Genomic DNA, 15,839 nt, shown 5'->3' with positions numbered 1-15,839 from the left:
CCGCGGATGACTTCATCACCGCTTGAAAAAAACACGGACTCTCTTATCTCACCGTAATACTCTGCATTCAGCTTCATTCCAAACTTCCCTATTGGACCTCATGCGGTCGAGGTCTCTACCGACGTTGCCGTGCTGAATAACGGTCCAACATCCAGTCACGAATACCACGCCCTTGTCCGACGGTGACTCGTGATAGCCGGGGACTTTTCCCGCAAGAACTGGAGACATGTCAAACAATGCCAGTGCTACCGGTACATACGCAGCTCCTCCGGTGAGGACGGTATCAAAATGTGCGCATTGCTTCAACTGCTCAACTGCTCAATTGTCAAGATACTAATCGACTGACAATTGCAGCCTCCAAAACAACCTTCCACTTCGGAGCCGGTCTCCTCTCAGGCCTCACATCCTCCATCCTCCTCCAACCAGCCGATCTCCTCAAAACCCGCGTCCAGCAATCCGGTCACCATGCCTCCCTCCTCTCAACTGTCAAAACAATTCTCTCCTCTCCAAATCCAGTCCGCAATCTCTGGCGCGGAACCCTCCCCTCCGCCCTCCGCACAGGCTTCGGCTCAGCCCTATATTTCACATCATTAAATACCCTCCGGCAGAGCCTCGCAACTCCACCCGCCATCCTCGCATCCTCTGCCTCGACAATATCATCGTCATCCGCCCTTCCCAAACTCTCCAACACCGCAAACTTAGCCACCGGAGCCGCGGCGCGGGTCGCCGCAGGCTTCGTCATGATGCCCGTGACTGTTCTCAAAGTCCGCTACGAGTCAGATTACTACGCCTATCGCAGTCTTGTGACCGCAGGCCGGGACATAGTCCGCACAGAAGGCGTGCGCGGCCTCTTCGCAGGTTTCGGCGCAACGGCTGCTCGCGATGCACCCTACGCAGGACTCTACGTTCTTTTCTACGAGCAGTTAAAGCGGTATCTTGCTTCCGCCACAACAGCAACATCAACATCGCCAGAAACAAAAACAACATCATCCTCTTCAATAAATTTCCTCTCAGGCGGTCTAGCAGCCGGTATCGCAACAGCCATAACGAACCCCTTTGACGCCGTCAAAACCCGGCTCCAGCTTATGCCGGGTAAATACGGGAATATGATGCGTGCTGTGCGCTTGATGATTCACGAAGACGGTGTGCGGAGTCTATTCGGTGGGTTGGGGTTACGGATTGGGCGGAAGGCATTGAGTTCCGCGCTTGCGTGGACGGTGTATGAGGAGTTGATTCTGAGGGCTGAGACAAGGTGGGCGAAGAGTGAGAGGGCCGGTGCTGGGATTTGATCTTTTTGGTCTGGACAGATGTATAATATATTTGAGGGTGCTATATTTGGGAGTCAGATCTGGGAATGGGTGATCTAGGTCAGGTTTGGTATGGGTCTGGTTCTGGTTCTGGTTTGATTCGGAACATCATAGATCATTTCATTCGTGGCTGTATCGTGTATGGCATAAATAGCAAAATCACAACTCATGGCGAACAAGGAAAAGCAAACAGAGACTATCGGCACCAAAGGAGCGACAGAGAAGAAGCAAAGACAGGAGATCATAGTAAATCCAAGAAAGATCAAAAGCTGACGGGATATAGGTAGACGAATCAGAGTCGAGAGCATGAAAGCCAATCAAACAAAAAAGACACAAAAACACCTGATAACAATCGTAAAGAGACGTCGCAATGCCCCAATTTTCCAACTCAATATATATGTTCAGATCAGGTGAAGATCCAAGACCGCCGGCTTGGGCTTTTCTTGCGCACCAAGTACATCTTATCCTTGTTGCGGTCGTTGACACGGAGTTCAGTTAGGCTGCTTGTTGTCTGCGTAACGAGCTTGCCATCGCGAAGTCGGCGGGAGTGCGCAAACAGCTCGTCTTGGAGTTCCTCGCTGATCCAGGTCTTGATGATGATGTAGTTGCCGTCGACGTCATCCCAGGCCCAAGGGAGCTGGTAGGCGATGAGTGTATCAGGGAGGAGGTGCTTGCGGTGGACCTAAGAGTTGAAGTTGTCAGACCAAGCCAATTATAGAGATTGGTAAGGGTACATACCTTGATCCAAGTAGCTTTGCGCTGTTCCTCTTCATCCTTCTTGTCCTCCTTTTCCTTCTTTTCTTCTTTCTTCTCCTTCTTCTCCCCCTTCTCCTTCTCCTTCTCCTTCTCCTTCTCCTTCTTCTCTTCCTTGATGAACTTCTGAACTTCCTCTTCGGTCAAGCCGTACTTCTCCTTCAGGCGCTCACGGAATTCCTTCTCCGCTCTCTCCTCTGCTTCTCGCTCGGCAATCCTCCGTCGCTCTTCAGCAAGCTTCCATTCCTCGATAGCTTGGGCCTTCATCTGAGCCTCCTTCATCTTCTTCTGCTGGAGTTCAAGAGCCTCTCTAGCTTCCTGATCGCGGATTTCCTTCTTAACACGCTCACGCTCGGCCTCTTCATCGAGCTGGCGCTGAAGCTCCACGAGCTTCTCATGGTGCATCTTACGTTTCATCTCATCTCTCTCGTGGGCCGCCTGCTGCTCGGCCTCCAGCTTTTGAAGCTTGTAGCGTCGCTCGGCCCTGGTCTTTTCTTCCTCTAGGCGCTCGGACTCCTCGTATTTCTGGAGCCGCCGTAGCCTGTCGCTGATGTCGTCCTCGTAACGTTCTTCTTCCTCCTTGATGAGACGGATCTCTTGTTCGGGGTTGCGTTGGCGGGCGAGCTTTCGCTCAAGTCGGTCAATCTCCTGCTGCTGGCGGAAGAGTTCAAAGTCCTGGCGCTTATCGTTGCTCTCGAGCATGCGCTGGTCGATCACAAGGTCATAATCCCGGGCCGGATGGTGTAGAGGTGATACGTCCCGAGACCGAGAGACACTGGTACTGGCGCGAGGGCGCCGGCGTGAGTTACGGCGCAACATAGTCTCATCCTCTGACTCGTAGGGATCCAGGTATGTGTTGTCTTCCACACGGTTGGAAGACTGTTCGCGGTGCTGCTTGCGGTTCTTGTTGGAGCTGGTATTTCGCGAGTCGTTCTTGATGTCGACGATGACGGCGGTGGGCTGCACGCGATCACGTTCACGGTCAGTCTGGCGATCGTGCGATCTGTCAATCTGGCGATCACGCTCTGATCGGCTGCGACGGGCACCAGTAGATGCTGAACGGTGGATGCGAACATCCTCATGCATGGTGTTGGGGCTCAGATAGGCATTGCTGTAGGATGGGGTGTGGCGAGTACGAGAGATGGAGCGTCTCCTGTGTCTGCGAGGGTACTCCATCATGGAGATGTCAGATTCCGAATAGTCGGTTTCAGAGTCGGTGATGGAAAGACGGCGATGTCTGGGCATCTTTGCGAAAGGAGGCTCTTGATATATAATAAGGCTCGGGGAATAAGGATAAATTTATCGCAGGAACACGAAGGCTAATGCAAAGTAAGAAGAAGCAGGCGGCTATGGCGAAGACTATCACGAGTGGTGGGGGCTGAAAGTAGAACGAGGGGTAGTAAGCCGAGCAGCCAGGCACCAACCGAATAGATGAAGGAGGGGAGGGCTGAAACGAGGATGATGAGAATAGGCGAGCAGAAGAGAGAAGAAGAGAACGAGGAGAAGAAGGGAGGAGGGCAAAGAAAAGCAGCAGCCCCTCTGTATGGCGGCTCAGCTGGCAGCAGAGTACAGACAGGCAGAGTGGGGGATGCGGCATCATTGGGTCGCTGCAGGTTGGTCTCATTGGGCGGCTGATCATCTGCGTCAATGACGCCGCCATGAGCGTTGTCTGTCTGCTGGCTGCCACTACTCTAGTCTCTCTGCCACACTCGTTGTTCGCCATTCAAATTGTTGCTGGCGGTAGATGAAACATTCTTTATGTTGATCTCTCTACCTACATACTCTGTAGTTCATTGATTCTATTCTTAACCAGGGAATTGGCGGTTAATCCCGTGCGCATCCAGGGTTGAGCACAGGGCAGCCATGGCTCTCTCTCCTCATGATTCCATCACGTTCCGACCGCCCACTCCGCCGATTGCACCTCCTCCAACAACCATGCGGGCCTCTTAGCAGGGCGAGATATTAATATCTCCATGCAGGAGAAGCAGGGCTATTCGCCGTTTCCAGACCCACTGACCTCAGCGGCTCAGCCTTAATCAAGCCAGTTTGCTTCCCCTTCTCATAAGAGAACCGAGGAAGACTACTGACATCCGACTCCGTGCTATTTGTTGTGCACAAATGCTTGAATCGCCGGTCTGATGTGGAGTCTCGTTTTAGGTACCGGGCTGTGTTTAACGTTCCTCCAGTAGTGCCCAACTCTTTGTCTGTCTGTCTTTGGGTAGACGAGGTACAGCTAGGGCTGACGGCTCTGTGGAGTACCGCATGGCTGTCAGAATCTTGCAATCAACCAGACACTCCATTTGGTCCTGACAATCCGCCACTTCAGATTGAGTTTCGGGACTGAGATTCTTATCAGGCTGTATCTTAATTCCGTAGTAGTCCGATCTTCAACTGGTCTGCAATGGCAGGAGCGGCTGCGATCTGGATATGCACAAACGGCAACAGCACCAAATGGCCCCGGAGCTTCAAATGAACCGCAACCTTCGATTGTTACTATTTTGCCCTTCAATCGAGCTTCAGTTTCCTAATGATCTTCTAGTAGGACCCAGGTCTTCTACAAGCAGCTCGTCTACCTAATACCTATTCTTGGAGCTGTCTCATTGGCTGCGACGAATCTACTTCTAGAAATACTCACAGCCATGCAATTTGCCCTGTGTTGTTAGACTACGTGCTGCCTTTTCAGCTTCTCTTCTATATAAGACATTCTCTTATCGAGCTTCTATACCCTCTCCATCTTCTTATCATTTCATCGCAACATGAATCCTGCTGTCAATTCGCCTTCGGGCCAGCGACCTCCCAATCCTGACAACCTCGCCCAACTAAAACACGACATCAAGGCCGTAATTTCCATGGGTCTGACACAGTGCCTGGACTCTCAAAGAAGCGACGAGTTCGCATGGACCAAAGAGATCACGCCTGGCTTATCGAGCTTTGACACCGTCGACGCTCATATCAAATACGGCAACGACTGCTTCATACCGCAATCGCGTCAGTCGCGAAGCCCGGAAGACCTCGAGCCAACCCTCGTCATATTGACGGGGACCAACGAACAACTTCCCGAGCTCCAAGCGAATGCAAAGCGTTGGTTCGCAGTGACAAGGGCTGACGTTCGCATGGTCCTAATTCACACCATCAACGCTAGAAACCACACCATGTTGATCGAACAATGGCAACTCAGACGCCCATATATGGCGCGCGCGATACTGATAAACCCGCCAATGTGCCCCCGCGATCGCCAGCCAGCCCATGTGCAGCGGCCGTTTTGTGCGCAAAGAAGGACGCTTACTTCGACTGGGCTAATCGGGGGTCCTCTGCTCCTCCACTTCGAGGCTCTCATGGACCGTGACCCTGTTGGATTGGATGGTGATCTAGTGATTGGATGGGACGACCTCCGGGATATTGCGAGAACTCTTTGATCGCTATGACTTTTTATATATCGACTGTGGTTCCAAAGTAACACGTCTTGGCGCGCGTACGATGGATCTGCTCTTATGTCTGCGAACACCGTAAACGAGGTAACCCGACCATACTATAACTACATCAGCTGAGCGATATATCCTCCGGAAGGCCTCAACAATTTCGAACGACAGCTGGAATCTGGAAGAACTCATGTGTACCATCACGATTCAGTACCTGTACCATTAATAGGTAGTTTCCATAGAATAGGATAGTGAATAATTAATGTAAAGGTAACAGTTATGATTAAGCCCGTCCAGACTTCAATATCGCCTCCAGATTCTCCCGACTGTTCTTATACGTCATCTCCAGATAATTCATCCTCTTCTCCAATTTCTCAATATCTCCCTTCAACTCCCCGCTCTCGGTCGTTATCCGCTTGTCAACAGTCGCTCTAGGCACCGCAACAAACCTACAAGCAACAAAACCAATTAGCACCCTTCCAATCTCCAAAATGTATAACAACACCATATTCTAGTTCAAGCCCCGTCTACTCCCCCGTCCAGATCATTGCCCGAGCACTGTATCCCCAGTTCTCAAGAAAAGCAAAAAAGAGAGTAGAGGGGAAACTCACATCTTCCCAACACCCTCATAAACCCTCGTCTCGTCAGGCAAAGTACCCAGCTCTTTACCCGTGAGCTCGAGCATCCGGATATCGCGGTTTTTGCTCGTCATTTGGGCCTTTGTTACTTGAATTTGTTGCTGCGAGGATATGACGCGGGATTCGATTTCGGAGAGGAGCTGCATTTCAAGAAAAGAAGTGGGTATTAGTTTTTGGTTTTGCGTAGGGTAAGAGGGTGAAAGCGGGCTGGGCGTACTTTCTGCAGGGCTTCATTGGGGATGGACATTTTGGCGGCTGTATTGGTTGGTTGTGAAGGAGGAGGGGTTGCGGCGAGGTTCGTTTGAGGTGTTCTTGGTTCTTGGGAGGAATTGAGTTCGTGGCTTTTGTAGGTGAGGTATATAGACGAGCTTCAAAGCGGTATTATGATCTTGGTCCGATCAGGCGAGAGGAAAGAGGGGAGTTCGTTCGCGATTGAAGCTTGTAAAGTTGTTCAGAATGAAAGTTGCGTCGAGCAAATCGATAAGAGCTGCGGTCGCCGACGCCGACTCCGCGTTTTTGGTGCCTGAGGCATATGCATAAGGGACGCCGGCAATGCTTAGGGCTGGGTACCGGTGATTTTTTGGATGGTTCTATTTCCAATTTAATAAATATCTATTAAGGGTAGATACTAAGTAATCTATAATTTTTCTTGTGATTTCAAATCACCAAAGGTGTGCATTTTTGATTAATGCTACGATGTTCAAAATATATACTTCAACTGCTATCCCCCTAACAAACAGAGAAACCAAGCCGATGGACGATCAATACATAGTAGCCATCCTCATTTTGTGATAATCCCAGCGAGTAATAGGCTCGTACTTGGCCGGTTCTCCCTCGCCAGTGCAAGAGGGGATACACTCGATAAGCGTGTCATCGTCCGGAGACATGAAGTAGGGAATGGAGAACCGTTCGCGGGTCATCCGAGTCGGACCCTCAAATCGGTCTGAGAATTCCGGTAGACCTACGCGGTGGGTTGTAGAGCGGAGTCGGTCTATATGAGTATAGGTAGCACCGGTCAGCGAGTCAATCAAGTTACCTCACGATGGCCGTGTCCGATAAGAATCAAGACCCATGCTGCATGCAAACCAAGCTTAAGCAGACATACCATTACTCCACCTCATCAGCAAGTCGCCTACATTCATTATAATGCTGTTCTTCACTGGCAGAGCCGGTACAAATGTCCCTAGTCGCGAGATATCCTCCACCTCTAGCCCGCCGCAATCGTCCTGGAAGAGCAGGGTGATGGAGCTCCAGTCCGAATGGGCAGCGCAGCGCATAACGCGCTCTTCTTCTAGATCTTCCGCAGGAACTGCTAGGTAGTGGAGTAGTCGGAGTTGATTGGAGTCTCCTGAGTGTTTGCCTGCTAGATAGTCGACGTCTTCAAGGTCCAGCCCTACAGCTAGGGCTCGAAGAATGTCCTTTCCGACGCGGTCACAGTCATTGTAGAAGCTTGTCATAAAGGCTCGGAATTCTGGAATAGTAGACTCGGGGAGCCATTGGTTTGGTTGGCCTTTGTCGTTTTCGCTGCCGATGTCGTAGACTTCCTATCATAGTGTGAGTGGTTTGCCATGGGTGGAACGGCAGGACTCAACCCCATCTCGTCCATAGACGCAAGACACTTATTGTGAGACATACCTTCACGTCGGGCACTTCCCTCAACTTCTTTCTCTCATCATCGTTTGGGTTGGTAAGCTGCATCACTTTTTCAAGACCAGGCCATGAGTATCCGCGATGAAGCTCCCAGCCTTCCGGATGAGGCGCTTTCATTTTCTCTTCTTCTGGAAGCGCGAAGAGCTTCTTCACCCATCCGAATGTCTCATCGAGAGTCGTTTCAGGTATGGAGTGATTGATGATGCGCACGAAGCCGACTCGCTGACAGGCGTCGACAAGCTCTTGAGCCACGCGCTGCCGAGCACTTTCGTCTTGAGGGGTATACCACGATGAGAAGTCAACGACAGGAAGTTCCATGGTTAATGCCAGCAAAGTCTCTTGTATCTTAAACGATTCAACAGCGATTTGAAGTGAACGGTTGTCAAGATGTTAGGTTGCCAGAATGTCAGGTTGAGATCTAACGGTCATATACCCCGCAACCTTGAGCAGTCATAACCTGTATATCCCTGGTCTTAATCTTAGCATTTCATGATATGGCGACCGTAGTAATAATTTCAACGGCCCATGGGGAATGATGATTGTCAATTTGGATCCAGGAGTAAAGCATAGTCCCGCAGAAGCTCTCCATCCCTACTTAGGTTGGTACGCCTCCGCACTTTTTACCTCCGGAGATCGAACCATTATCCCCGCATCATGGGAATTCTACCTAGCATCTACCTATTGTCCGATGACGATTGAAGTTTCCCTTGATCAGTGATATCGTACCGCCAATCGCACAATTTACATAGATGTGACAGTGACACAGAGATTGCGGCCGAGGTTAACGAGGCGTAGAAGGTTGCGTAGGCGACCATGCCGTGAGACAAGTATGAGAGTAGCAAACTTAATTGATGCCTAGGCAGCAATTTTGAGCCTCGTTTATCTGCTTTGCATGTTTGATGTATATCATTTCATTCATCGACACTCGTAATGAGGAGAAGACGGGCCTGCAATACTCTGTAGAAAAGAAAGTTAGGGCGGCACTGCACCAGCCCCAAAACAGGAAAAGTGGGACTTGGCGGGCGTGGAATGGGCCGGGCCCAGCTTAGCCGCTTCAAGTAGTCTGTTGATGGCCCAGCCACCCCAATCCGAAGACAAGACCCCATCCCACTGCCGCATCGTCATCGCTACCCAACGGCAGACCCTGAGCGATCGGAGCCGGCCAAATCTCTAAATTTATTTTTACCTTCTACAAAGATTATTGTCTTCATCAATCGTTAATTGACCTCCCTCCACCAGACGGCATACCGAGAATCGTTGCCCTCCAAAATGCACATCTCCGGGTGGATCGCAGCCACATTTCTCCTGGCCACGAGGGCTCTGTCAACAGAACTCGAAGGCATTCCTTTCGACTCACCCGTCACAGCAAGTCCCGATTCAAACAGAAGAGCGTTCGATGCCTTGCAACTCCTCCGAAAGCGAGACGGAGACTGTCCCAGCGGCTACAATACCTGCGGCGACCTAGACCACCCCGAAATCTGCTGCCGATCAGGGTCGACATGTACGAGCGACGAAGCGAACCACATAGCGTGTTGCCCGACAGGGGCAACCTGCACAGGCACAATCGGCGCGGGCTCAACATCAGGGAACTTCGGGACTGCGACGGCTACAAGTGACGACGGAGCGTCGGTAACCGGGTCAACGCTTGACGGGGCGTACCCATTCGTGGTTGCGCCTACGTCCTTCTCCGACGCAGACCAGTGCTCTTCTTACTACGATCGGTGTGAAGACGATTATACATCGTGCGTCACATACTTTGGTGGGTGGGGTGTTACGGTTACAGGCGGAGGAGCGGACTTTACGCAGAGTGGTGGTGCGGCGAGTGCAAGGGAGACGTGCTCGAGTCTGAGCCAGTCCGCTTGTCACGGACTGAGCCTGAGTGACTGTGGAAATTATGAGGGTGGTCAAGATGGTGCAAGTGTGAGACGGACGTCGAGTCTCCAGGACCTGGTTTTCGGGGTTGTTATTGGTATTGCTGGATTTTTTATCTGATCTGGGCTGAGCTGGAAAACAGGACCTGCTCTTGGGTATGCGATACGACTGGACGATGGAAATACTGCATTATGAGATTCGGAACCTGTATATGATTGATTTATGGATATATGGAACTACATGAGTGATGTCTTATCAACTCGGCGCTGTACGTTTAGCTTTGCATTAATGAATTGAGTCAACTCTCTACAACCATCTCAAAACGACCTACCTGAAGGCAAGAGAAGGCACCAAAAGACACCTCACAACCACACCACCAAGACCATCCACCGACAATTCCTGACTCAGAGTTAAGCCATGTACACCGCTTACTCGCCAACCCAAACCGTGCAGAACAAAGAGCGGGCCTGATATGCTGTCCCTGCAGTCTCCATCTTGCCCGACCAGTAAGACCGAAAGCCTAAAAGACCAGTGGAGAGCGCCCGATGCCTGATTAGCCAGCCAGCCTGAATCAGACTTCAGTACCTGATAAAGTGAGGCTTCTAGTTGGTAGGCAGGCTGTACTAGAATATGTACGTATTTCGCGGGATGTACAGCGGATTTGATTGACCGATTGGGGAAATAGTATGAAAGTTCTGCACTGGCAGTGTATGTAATGCTCGAATTGTCTGAGATGAGAGATTGTCTGACGCAGCCTGAGATAACGGGGCCTCGTGCGCGGGGCTTACGGCCTGATTGATTGAATTGAGGTAGTACGATCTGGGCGCGCTGACTCTGGTCTTTGCCTGGGCGACTTGCAAGTAATAACAGCCGATATTATTGCAATTACTCCCACTGCGCAGATGCGGGGAGGGCCTTCAGTTTGGAGTGTCACTCGAACCTCGAGACTGCAAGAGGGGCACAAGCATCGCAGTATCGAAACTCAGATACGAAACTAAAATTAGGGTCCAGCAACCAACCTCTTCAATTAACGAAATTAGAAACTTCTTCACCTCAAGTGACGGTATGATCGTCGATTCCGCCAGATCGATTGGTTGTTTCGCAGGTGCGAAAATGCGGTGGTTGGGCTTTTCCACCTAGTATACTGACTCTTGCATGCGAGGAGGCTGGGAAAAAGGCCGCGGCCACGGGCACGCCAGCCCAGCTCCGATGTTCCCCTCCCAATCTTGCATTCCGGTCTGTCTCTCTCTTTTCTCTCCTCTTTTGGTCTGGTTTTCTTCGTATTTCTCTGGGTTCTTCGCTTTTTCTATCGTTCTATTCGAATTCCATCTGTTTGTCGTGGGAAGGTGCCGTTCGCTTCGATATAGTACTACGGCGGGCTTCTACAACTCTGCAGGTGACTCAAGTACAAGTGCCGGGGTTCTGCAGCCATCGGTTTGCGGCTGCCAGAGCATTCCTGAGTTGGAGCGCTGCCATTCCGATCGCTTCGCTTGAACATTCTTCAACTACTGTCACTCAGCAATGCATTCGTCTCGTTTACTACAGTCTGCGATCTCGATTCTGGCACTACTGGGCCGAGCCGATGCGACTCCGTTAGGGCCGACCCCGGTTGAGGGCTCGCTCGAGGAACGATCTTGCGACAACCCCTGTGGTTATTACAGCCAGCTTTGCTGTGCCTCTGGCGAAACATGTATTACGAACGATAACAACCAGGCAGTTTGTTCGTCGTCGGGCAGCAGTTCAGACAGTGGAAGCGGAAGCGGACAGTGGGAATACTACAGCAGCACCTGGCTCGTGACCGACGTCGACGTCCAGACAAAGACCTCTGTCTGGAGTAGCTGGATTGCAAGCCCGACGTCAACTGGAGGCTCTGGGACTTGCCGGACTGATCTCGGTGAGAGCGAGTGTGGAAGCGATTGCTGCAGCGCTTCGGATGTCTGCAACGACAACAAACAGTGTGTTTTGGCCGCGACCACCTCGGTCTGGGCTACGGATACTGCAACGCCGCCGGTACGACCGACAGACTCAAGCACCGTGACCGAGACTGCGACAGCCACCGAGGCTTTCGAGACGCCTGTCACCACCGACGGATCGCCAGCGCTTGGGGTCGATGCTCCTGACGATGACGGCGGCTTGAGCGGCGGTGCGATTGCCGGTATTGTTGTTGGTACACTTGCCGGTGTATTCCTGCTGTTCCTCCTCTGTCTTTGCCTGTGCGCTCGTGGTCTCTTGAACACCATTCTTGCATGCCTGGGCTGTGGCAGAAAGAGGAGACGAGAGGAGACATACGTGGAAGACCGGTACTCGCACCATTCACATCGGCCTGCGGGCCGCACTTGGTTCGGCAGTCGACCATCAGGTGGCCACGAAGGTGAAAAGAAGTCTCGATGGAGCAGTTTCGCGACGATTGGAATTGTCCTCGGTGCGATTGCGCTTTGCCTCGGATTGAGGAGGAAGAAGGACCACGACGACGAAAAGAGCAGCAGCTACACATACCCAAGCTACTATAGCTATTACACCAGCACAAGTAAGTTCCTCCACGTCCTTTTAAGTCGAAATAGCCCCGCTAACGGTTTTCTAGCCAGCGAAAGCTCAGACCGACGGACCAGACGAAGTAGACGATCTGGACGATCCAGGTCTCGGGCATAACGAATGAAGGAGCGACGAAATGACCACACGAACCCACGAGATCTCCGAACGATTCCGAAGTATAATGAACGCCTTTTCTATAACATTTCCGAAACCGAGTGATTGGTGTATCTGACTGCCTCGACCTCGGCATTTTCTCACGTTTTGTTGAAAATAAACACCTGTACTATGACGAGCAATGACTTTGATGTGATTTATGTTTGATATGTTTATATGATGTAAATACCGAATTGACGAAAATGTGAATATCATGTTCAATATTTTGTTGCTGTAAAGCGAGGACCTGTGAATTCCCTCTTGTGGTTAGTTTTGCCGTTTTGGGGATAGCCGCCCGATACGCCGTACTGTCATCACCGCCCGCCAGCTCCTCCGAGTATATAAGACCCGTCCTCGCTGTTCCGACCTTCATCCCTCCCAACTTCCTCTTCTTCTTTGACCTCCCCTCCCATATTCTGCACCCACCCCATGCACTCGTCCTCGTACCCGCTCATCTCACCCTCCAAAAATGGCCCCCCCCTTTTCCTTGTCAGAAATTGCGGCTGCGCCCTGTTTTCATCGCCTCCACTTCCAGATTCCCTTCCCCGTCGGCTTTGACCGATCATTGAGCTGATTTCTTTCCCCTCCCTTTCTGTTCCTCTAGCCTCTACTGCCAAAAAATTGCGTTTACTTGGGACCTCATTTTTCCTGCTGGTTTTCTAAGGTATCTAATGGCAAGCAACAATGTGTTTGAATAATACCAGTGAAGGCTGGAATCTGCGACGCAGTCTCAACCAATATGCTAATATTATATAGGGAGCAATGTGTGAATAGTTCCATGTTCGACGCCCACCATATGCTCTCTTCGGAGGACCTGAAAAGCAGTAGAGGCCTCTTGACCATTATATCGTATTCCTGATCCAGTGAATCGTCAGTACTCTACGTGAGAGACTCGACACCATCGCTTACGATGTATAAACAGCCAAGGAGAGAGTTGGGTAAGCGATGATGAGGCCCCTGGTCATTTGTGTCTTGAATACCGAAAAATACACTCTTGTTCTACTCTGGACCTAACGGGGGCGAATATCTCGCAGAGGCTCCCCCAACTGCTAGATATGTAAAGTGATTTGGTCGTTGACGTGATGTCTAGGTAAATCTTGAGTGTTTGCAAAAGACTACATTGGCTATTTGGCTTGGTGCTACTATAATCGGATTCATTCTTCTCGTTAGGGTGTGATTAGGCTCATAGATTACGTCTCGCGGTATCTTTCATCTATTACCTAGACTGCCACCCGAATCGTTCCGTCCACTGTACTTGAGAGACTGAGGCAGGAAAGTCTCAACCCGGTGCATCGTACCTTCCCCAACAATGTCCTCGAAATAGAGCCTCGTAAGGACGGTACCCGACGTGGGTTGCTACTTCCTCCGACAGGGTATGTCAGGCAGGTGCAGGTCCCATCGCTGCTTCCGAAATAGTGATTGATATACTCTCAACCTGTAGGGAAAGAGCGACTGACCACTGGACCTGGTGACTTTAGGTAATCATCCATAACTCGACCTCGAGGTCCCCCTATCGGGACACAGAGAGATCTATGGTATTTCTCTCCACGCCGCTCCTCACTGTTTATACATTTGATCCTGGAACCCCCTCAGCATGACAGGACACAGGGATTGGAATGAGCAAGATGACCACACATCCACAAATACAACTAATCTCACACAAAGGTCCCCCTCTCCCTCAACGAAGCCCCGACCCAAGTAAGCAACAGCGGAATCGGTATCATAGCTAGCGTCACAAACCCCAGCAACGAGTTTCCCCATCCATACCCAAGAGCCCGGTACATATATGGTCCAGCAAGCGGCAATAACGCCCCAAACAATGACCTTGTAACAGTGATCGCTGCAACCCCGGACGCGGCGTACCGCGGATAACAGTCAATGACGTATGTTTGTAATGTCGCCAATATACCCATCATACCGAATGAAAATGGGAAGAGGCCGATTATGGGCACGATCCAGTGTGTATGTGCTTGCACGGACCATCCATACCAGAAGAATGATATCGGCACGAAAATTGCAAAGAATACGGAGATGGGCAGCCGCATTTCAGGTTTGAACACGCCGTTATTGCGGGCTTTTTGTCGGCGGATGATCCTATCGCTGACGATTCCGAACAGGACCTGGCTGGCTAAGGCGCCGAATCCGAGACCGAGGTAGGCGAGGCCGCTTATTGCGACGCTCCAGCCGTAGATGTTTTGGAAGACTGTTGTAATTGTTGTGAAGAGGAGGTATAGGCAGCCGTAGACGGTTGCGATGTAGACTGCGATGATTAGGGTGATTGGGGAGCGGACTAGGAGGCGGATGGGGGTTAGGAGGTTGAGTATGAGGTGAATGACGCCCATGTTTTCGGTTGACGTGTCTTTTTCGTAGCAGCTGTGCAGTTCGGGGCGGTTGAGCTCGTTCCTTAGTCTGACTGTTTTGCGTCGTAGGAGGACGGTTGGGTTCGTCTCGCGGTTGAAGATTGCAACAAAGGCAGTGAATACGCCCCCGGCAATGGCCAGAATCCAGAAAATCTGTAACATATCCAGTTAGCATGATCGTAAACATGCGTCAAACACGGGATCAACTAACCCATCTCCAGCCTAGATCCTGAGTAATAAAACCACCACAAACAGGCCCAAGTATAGGAGCAAGCACAGGCCCACCAGCAAAAATAGACATAGCCAGACCCCGTTCCTCAGCTTCGAACAAGTCGGCTACGACTCCACCACCGATAGTCAAGCAAGCGGAGCCGCCAATTCCGGTCAAGAGTCGAAAGACAATCAGGGAGTCAAGGTTTGGAGCAAGAGCACATCCGATCTGGAACAATACGAAGAATGTGGTGGAAATATTAAGGATGATTCTTCGTCCGTGTGCCTCACTCAATGGCGAAAGGAATAAGGGGCCGAACTGCATGGGTTAGATATGTACTTTTGATAATGGAGAAGTGTACGTACGCCGTACCCGAACAGGTAAGCTGTCACCTCCAGGGTAGTAAGGACGGATGATGTATTGCCGAAGTCAAGGTCAGCATCTGCTGCCCCGGGTGCGAAGACAGACGAAGCGAAGGGGCTTTCAACATAGTCAGTTACTTGTTTCGAATGTCTATATAATGTGGGAAACTTACCTTATAAACGTAATGATGCTAACAAGCGACAAGAGAAACCATTTTCGCACAGGGGCATACTTTCTGAAACCGAGTGAGATCATGTGCATATGCAGGGGGCTGGGAAGTTTGAACATACCTTGGGTTCAATGGGTCATCCTGGCTATCCCATCCTACAATGCCTTGTTCGAAATCTGTGACTGGATATACTTCTCTTTTCATGCCCGGGGTTTCCTGCTTCTCGGTTGCCATTGTGGAAGTCTTAATGAACCACTCGTAGACTTGAGAGCTCCGTATGTGGATTATAGGAGGAGCCTGTTAATGCGTCCAGAGACTTTCCACGCGGGATAACAGCAGATATATACCCCAACAGGGTAGGTGGTTATGATCATGGCTTCGGACTTTAGGGTGATATGGATCACGGAATGGA

General features: G+C 50.9%; 8 protein-coding genes across 8 annotated transcripts; 4 read left to right on the top strand and 4 right to left on the bottom strand.

Moving 5' to 3' along the window:
- Nucleotides 1–10: 10 nt before the first annotated feature.
- Nucleotides 11–1,326, top strand: BDV14DRAFT_160041 (putative mitochondrial carrier protein). Its single transcript, XM_073766742.1, has 2 exons — nt 11–290; nt 355–1,326. Exons 1-2 carry the CDS (start codon nt 227–229, stop codon nt 1,287–1,289), a joined length of 999 nt encoding a protein of 332 aa, XP_073622607.1. The 5' UTR covers nt 11–226; the 3' UTR covers nt 1,290–1,326.
- Nucleotides 1,327–1,501: 175 nt separating this feature from the next.
- BDV14DRAFT_160051 (uncharacterized protein) lies at nt 1,502–3,398 on the bottom strand. Its single transcript, XM_073766743.1, has 3 exons — nt 2,193–3,398; nt 2,046–2,165; nt 1,502–1,989 (listed from the first exon to the last, which is right to left on the bottom strand). The coding sequence occupies exons 1-3, from the start codon at nt 3,303–3,305 to the stop codon at nt 1,714–1,716; spliced, it is 1,509 nt and encodes a 502-aa protein (XP_073622606.1). The 5' UTR covers nt 3,306–3,398; the 3' UTR covers nt 1,502–1,713.
- Nucleotides 3,399–5,266: 1,868 nt separating this feature from the next.
- BDV14DRAFT_184253 (uncharacterized protein) lies at nt 5,267–5,679 on the top strand. The gene has a single exon (XM_073770480.1). It carries the CDS (start codon nt 5,279–5,281, stop codon nt 5,474–5,476), a length of 198 nt encoding a protein of 65 aa, XP_073622605.1. The 5' UTR covers nt 5,267–5,278; the 3' UTR covers nt 5,477–5,679.
- On the bottom strand, nt 5,660–6,573 carry BDV14DRAFT_184252 (putative prefoldin subunit 1). The gene is made up of 3 exons (XM_073770479.1): nt 6,335–6,573; nt 6,091–6,257; nt 5,660–5,928 (listed from the first exon to the last, which is right to left on the bottom strand). The coding sequence occupies exons 1-3, from the start codon at nt 6,362–6,364 to the stop codon at nt 5,763–5,765; spliced, it is 363 nt and encodes a 120-aa protein (XP_073622604.1). The 5' UTR covers nt 6,365–6,573; the 3' UTR covers nt 5,660–5,762.
- A 305-nt stretch (nt 6,574–6,878) lies between these two features.
- Nucleotides 6,879–8,085, bottom strand: BDV14DRAFT_212237 (isopenicillin N synthase family dioxygenase; the record flags this gene model as incomplete). Its single annotated transcript, XM_073776270.1, has 3 exons — nt 6,879–7,108; nt 7,223–7,661; nt 7,753–8,085. The coding sequence occupies 3 exons, from the start codon at nt 8,083–8,085 to the stop codon at nt 6,879–6,881; spliced, it is 1,002 nt and encodes a 333-aa protein (XP_073622603.1).
- A 782-nt stretch (nt 8,086–8,867) lies between these two features.
- BDV14DRAFT_184250 (uncharacterized protein) lies at nt 8,868–10,027 on the top strand. Its single transcript, XM_073770478.1, has one exon. The coding sequence runs from the start codon at nt 9,037–9,039 to the stop codon at nt 9,757–9,759; it is 723 nt and encodes a 240-aa protein (XP_073622602.1). The 5' UTR covers nt 8,868–9,036; the 3' UTR covers nt 9,760–10,027.
- A 1,133-nt stretch (nt 10,028–11,160) lies between these two features.
- BDV14DRAFT_193590 (uncharacterized protein) lies at nt 11,161–12,295 on the top strand (the record flags this gene model as incomplete). Its single annotated transcript, XM_073771802.1, has 2 exons — nt 11,161–12,166; nt 12,225–12,295. 2 exons carry the CDS (start codon nt 11,161–11,163, stop codon nt 12,293–12,295), a joined length of 1,077 nt encoding a protein of 358 aa, XP_073622601.1.
- A 1,518-nt stretch (nt 12,296–13,813) lies between these two features.
- BDV14DRAFT_212235 (MFS transporter) lies at nt 13,814–15,661 on the bottom strand (the record flags this gene model as incomplete). Its single annotated transcript, XM_073776269.1, has 5 exons — nt 13,814–14,837; nt 14,896–15,213; nt 15,261–15,375; nt 15,431–15,493; nt 15,549–15,661. The coding sequence occupies 5 exons, from the start codon at nt 15,659–15,661 to the stop codon at nt 13,980–13,982; spliced, it is 1,467 nt and encodes a 488-aa protein (XP_073622600.1). The 3' UTR covers nt 13,814–13,979.
- Between the last annotated feature and the right edge of the window lie 178 nt (nt 15,662–15,839).

The sequence above is a fragment of the Aspergillus stella-maris genome (assembly GCF_047715825.1).
Source record: "Aspergillus stella-maris strain CBS 113639 unplaced genomic scaffold BDV14scaffold_97, whole genome shotgun sequence".
In the NCBI taxonomy this organism is placed as follows: domain Eukaryota; kingdom Fungi; phylum Ascomycota; class Eurotiomycetes; order Eurotiales; family Aspergillaceae; genus Aspergillus; species Aspergillus stella-maris.
Note: the sequence above shows the minus strand (reverse complement) of the source record. Positions and strands in the feature narration are given on the sequence as shown.

Coding starts and splice junctions, on each gene's coding strand:
- BDV14DRAFT_184252 (XM_073770479.1), bottom strand. CDS start 6,364: ATGTCCATCCCCAATGAAGCCCTGCAGAAA. Junction 6,258..6,334: donor CCAATGAAGCCCTGCAGAAA/GTACGCCCAGCC, acceptor CTTGAAATGCAG/CTCCTCTCCGAAATCGAATC. Junction 5,929..6,090: donor TATGAGGGTGTTGGGAAGAT/GTGAGTTTCCCC, acceptor TGTTGCTTGTAG/GTTTGTTGCGGTGCCTAGAG.
- BDV14DRAFT_184253 (XM_073770480.1), top strand. CDS start 5,279: ATGTGCCCCCGCGATCGCCAGCCAGCCCATGTGCAGCGGCCGTTTTGT.
- BDV14DRAFT_160041 (XM_073766742.1), top strand. CDS start 227: ATGTCAAACAATGCCAGTGCTACCGGTACATACGCAGCTCCTCCGGTG. Junction 291..354: donor GGTGAGGACGGTATCAAAAT/GTGCGCATTGCT, acceptor TGACAATTGCAG/CCTCCAAAACAACCTTCCAC.
- BDV14DRAFT_160051 (XM_073766743.1), bottom strand. CDS start 3,305: ATGCCCAGACATCGCCGTCTTTCCATCACCGACTCTGAAACCGACTAT. Junction 2,166..2,192: donor ACGGCTTGACCGAAGAGGAA/GTTCAGAAGTTC, acceptor AAGGAAGAGAAG/AAGGAGAAGGAGAAGGAGAA. Junction 1,990..2,045: donor GCAAAGCTACTTGGATCAAG/GTATGTACCCTT, acceptor TTCAACTCTTAG/GTCCACCGCAAGCACCTCCT.
- BDV14DRAFT_184250 (XM_073770478.1), top strand. CDS start 9,037: ATGCACATCTCCGGGTGGATCGCAGCCACATTTCTCCTGGCCACGAGG.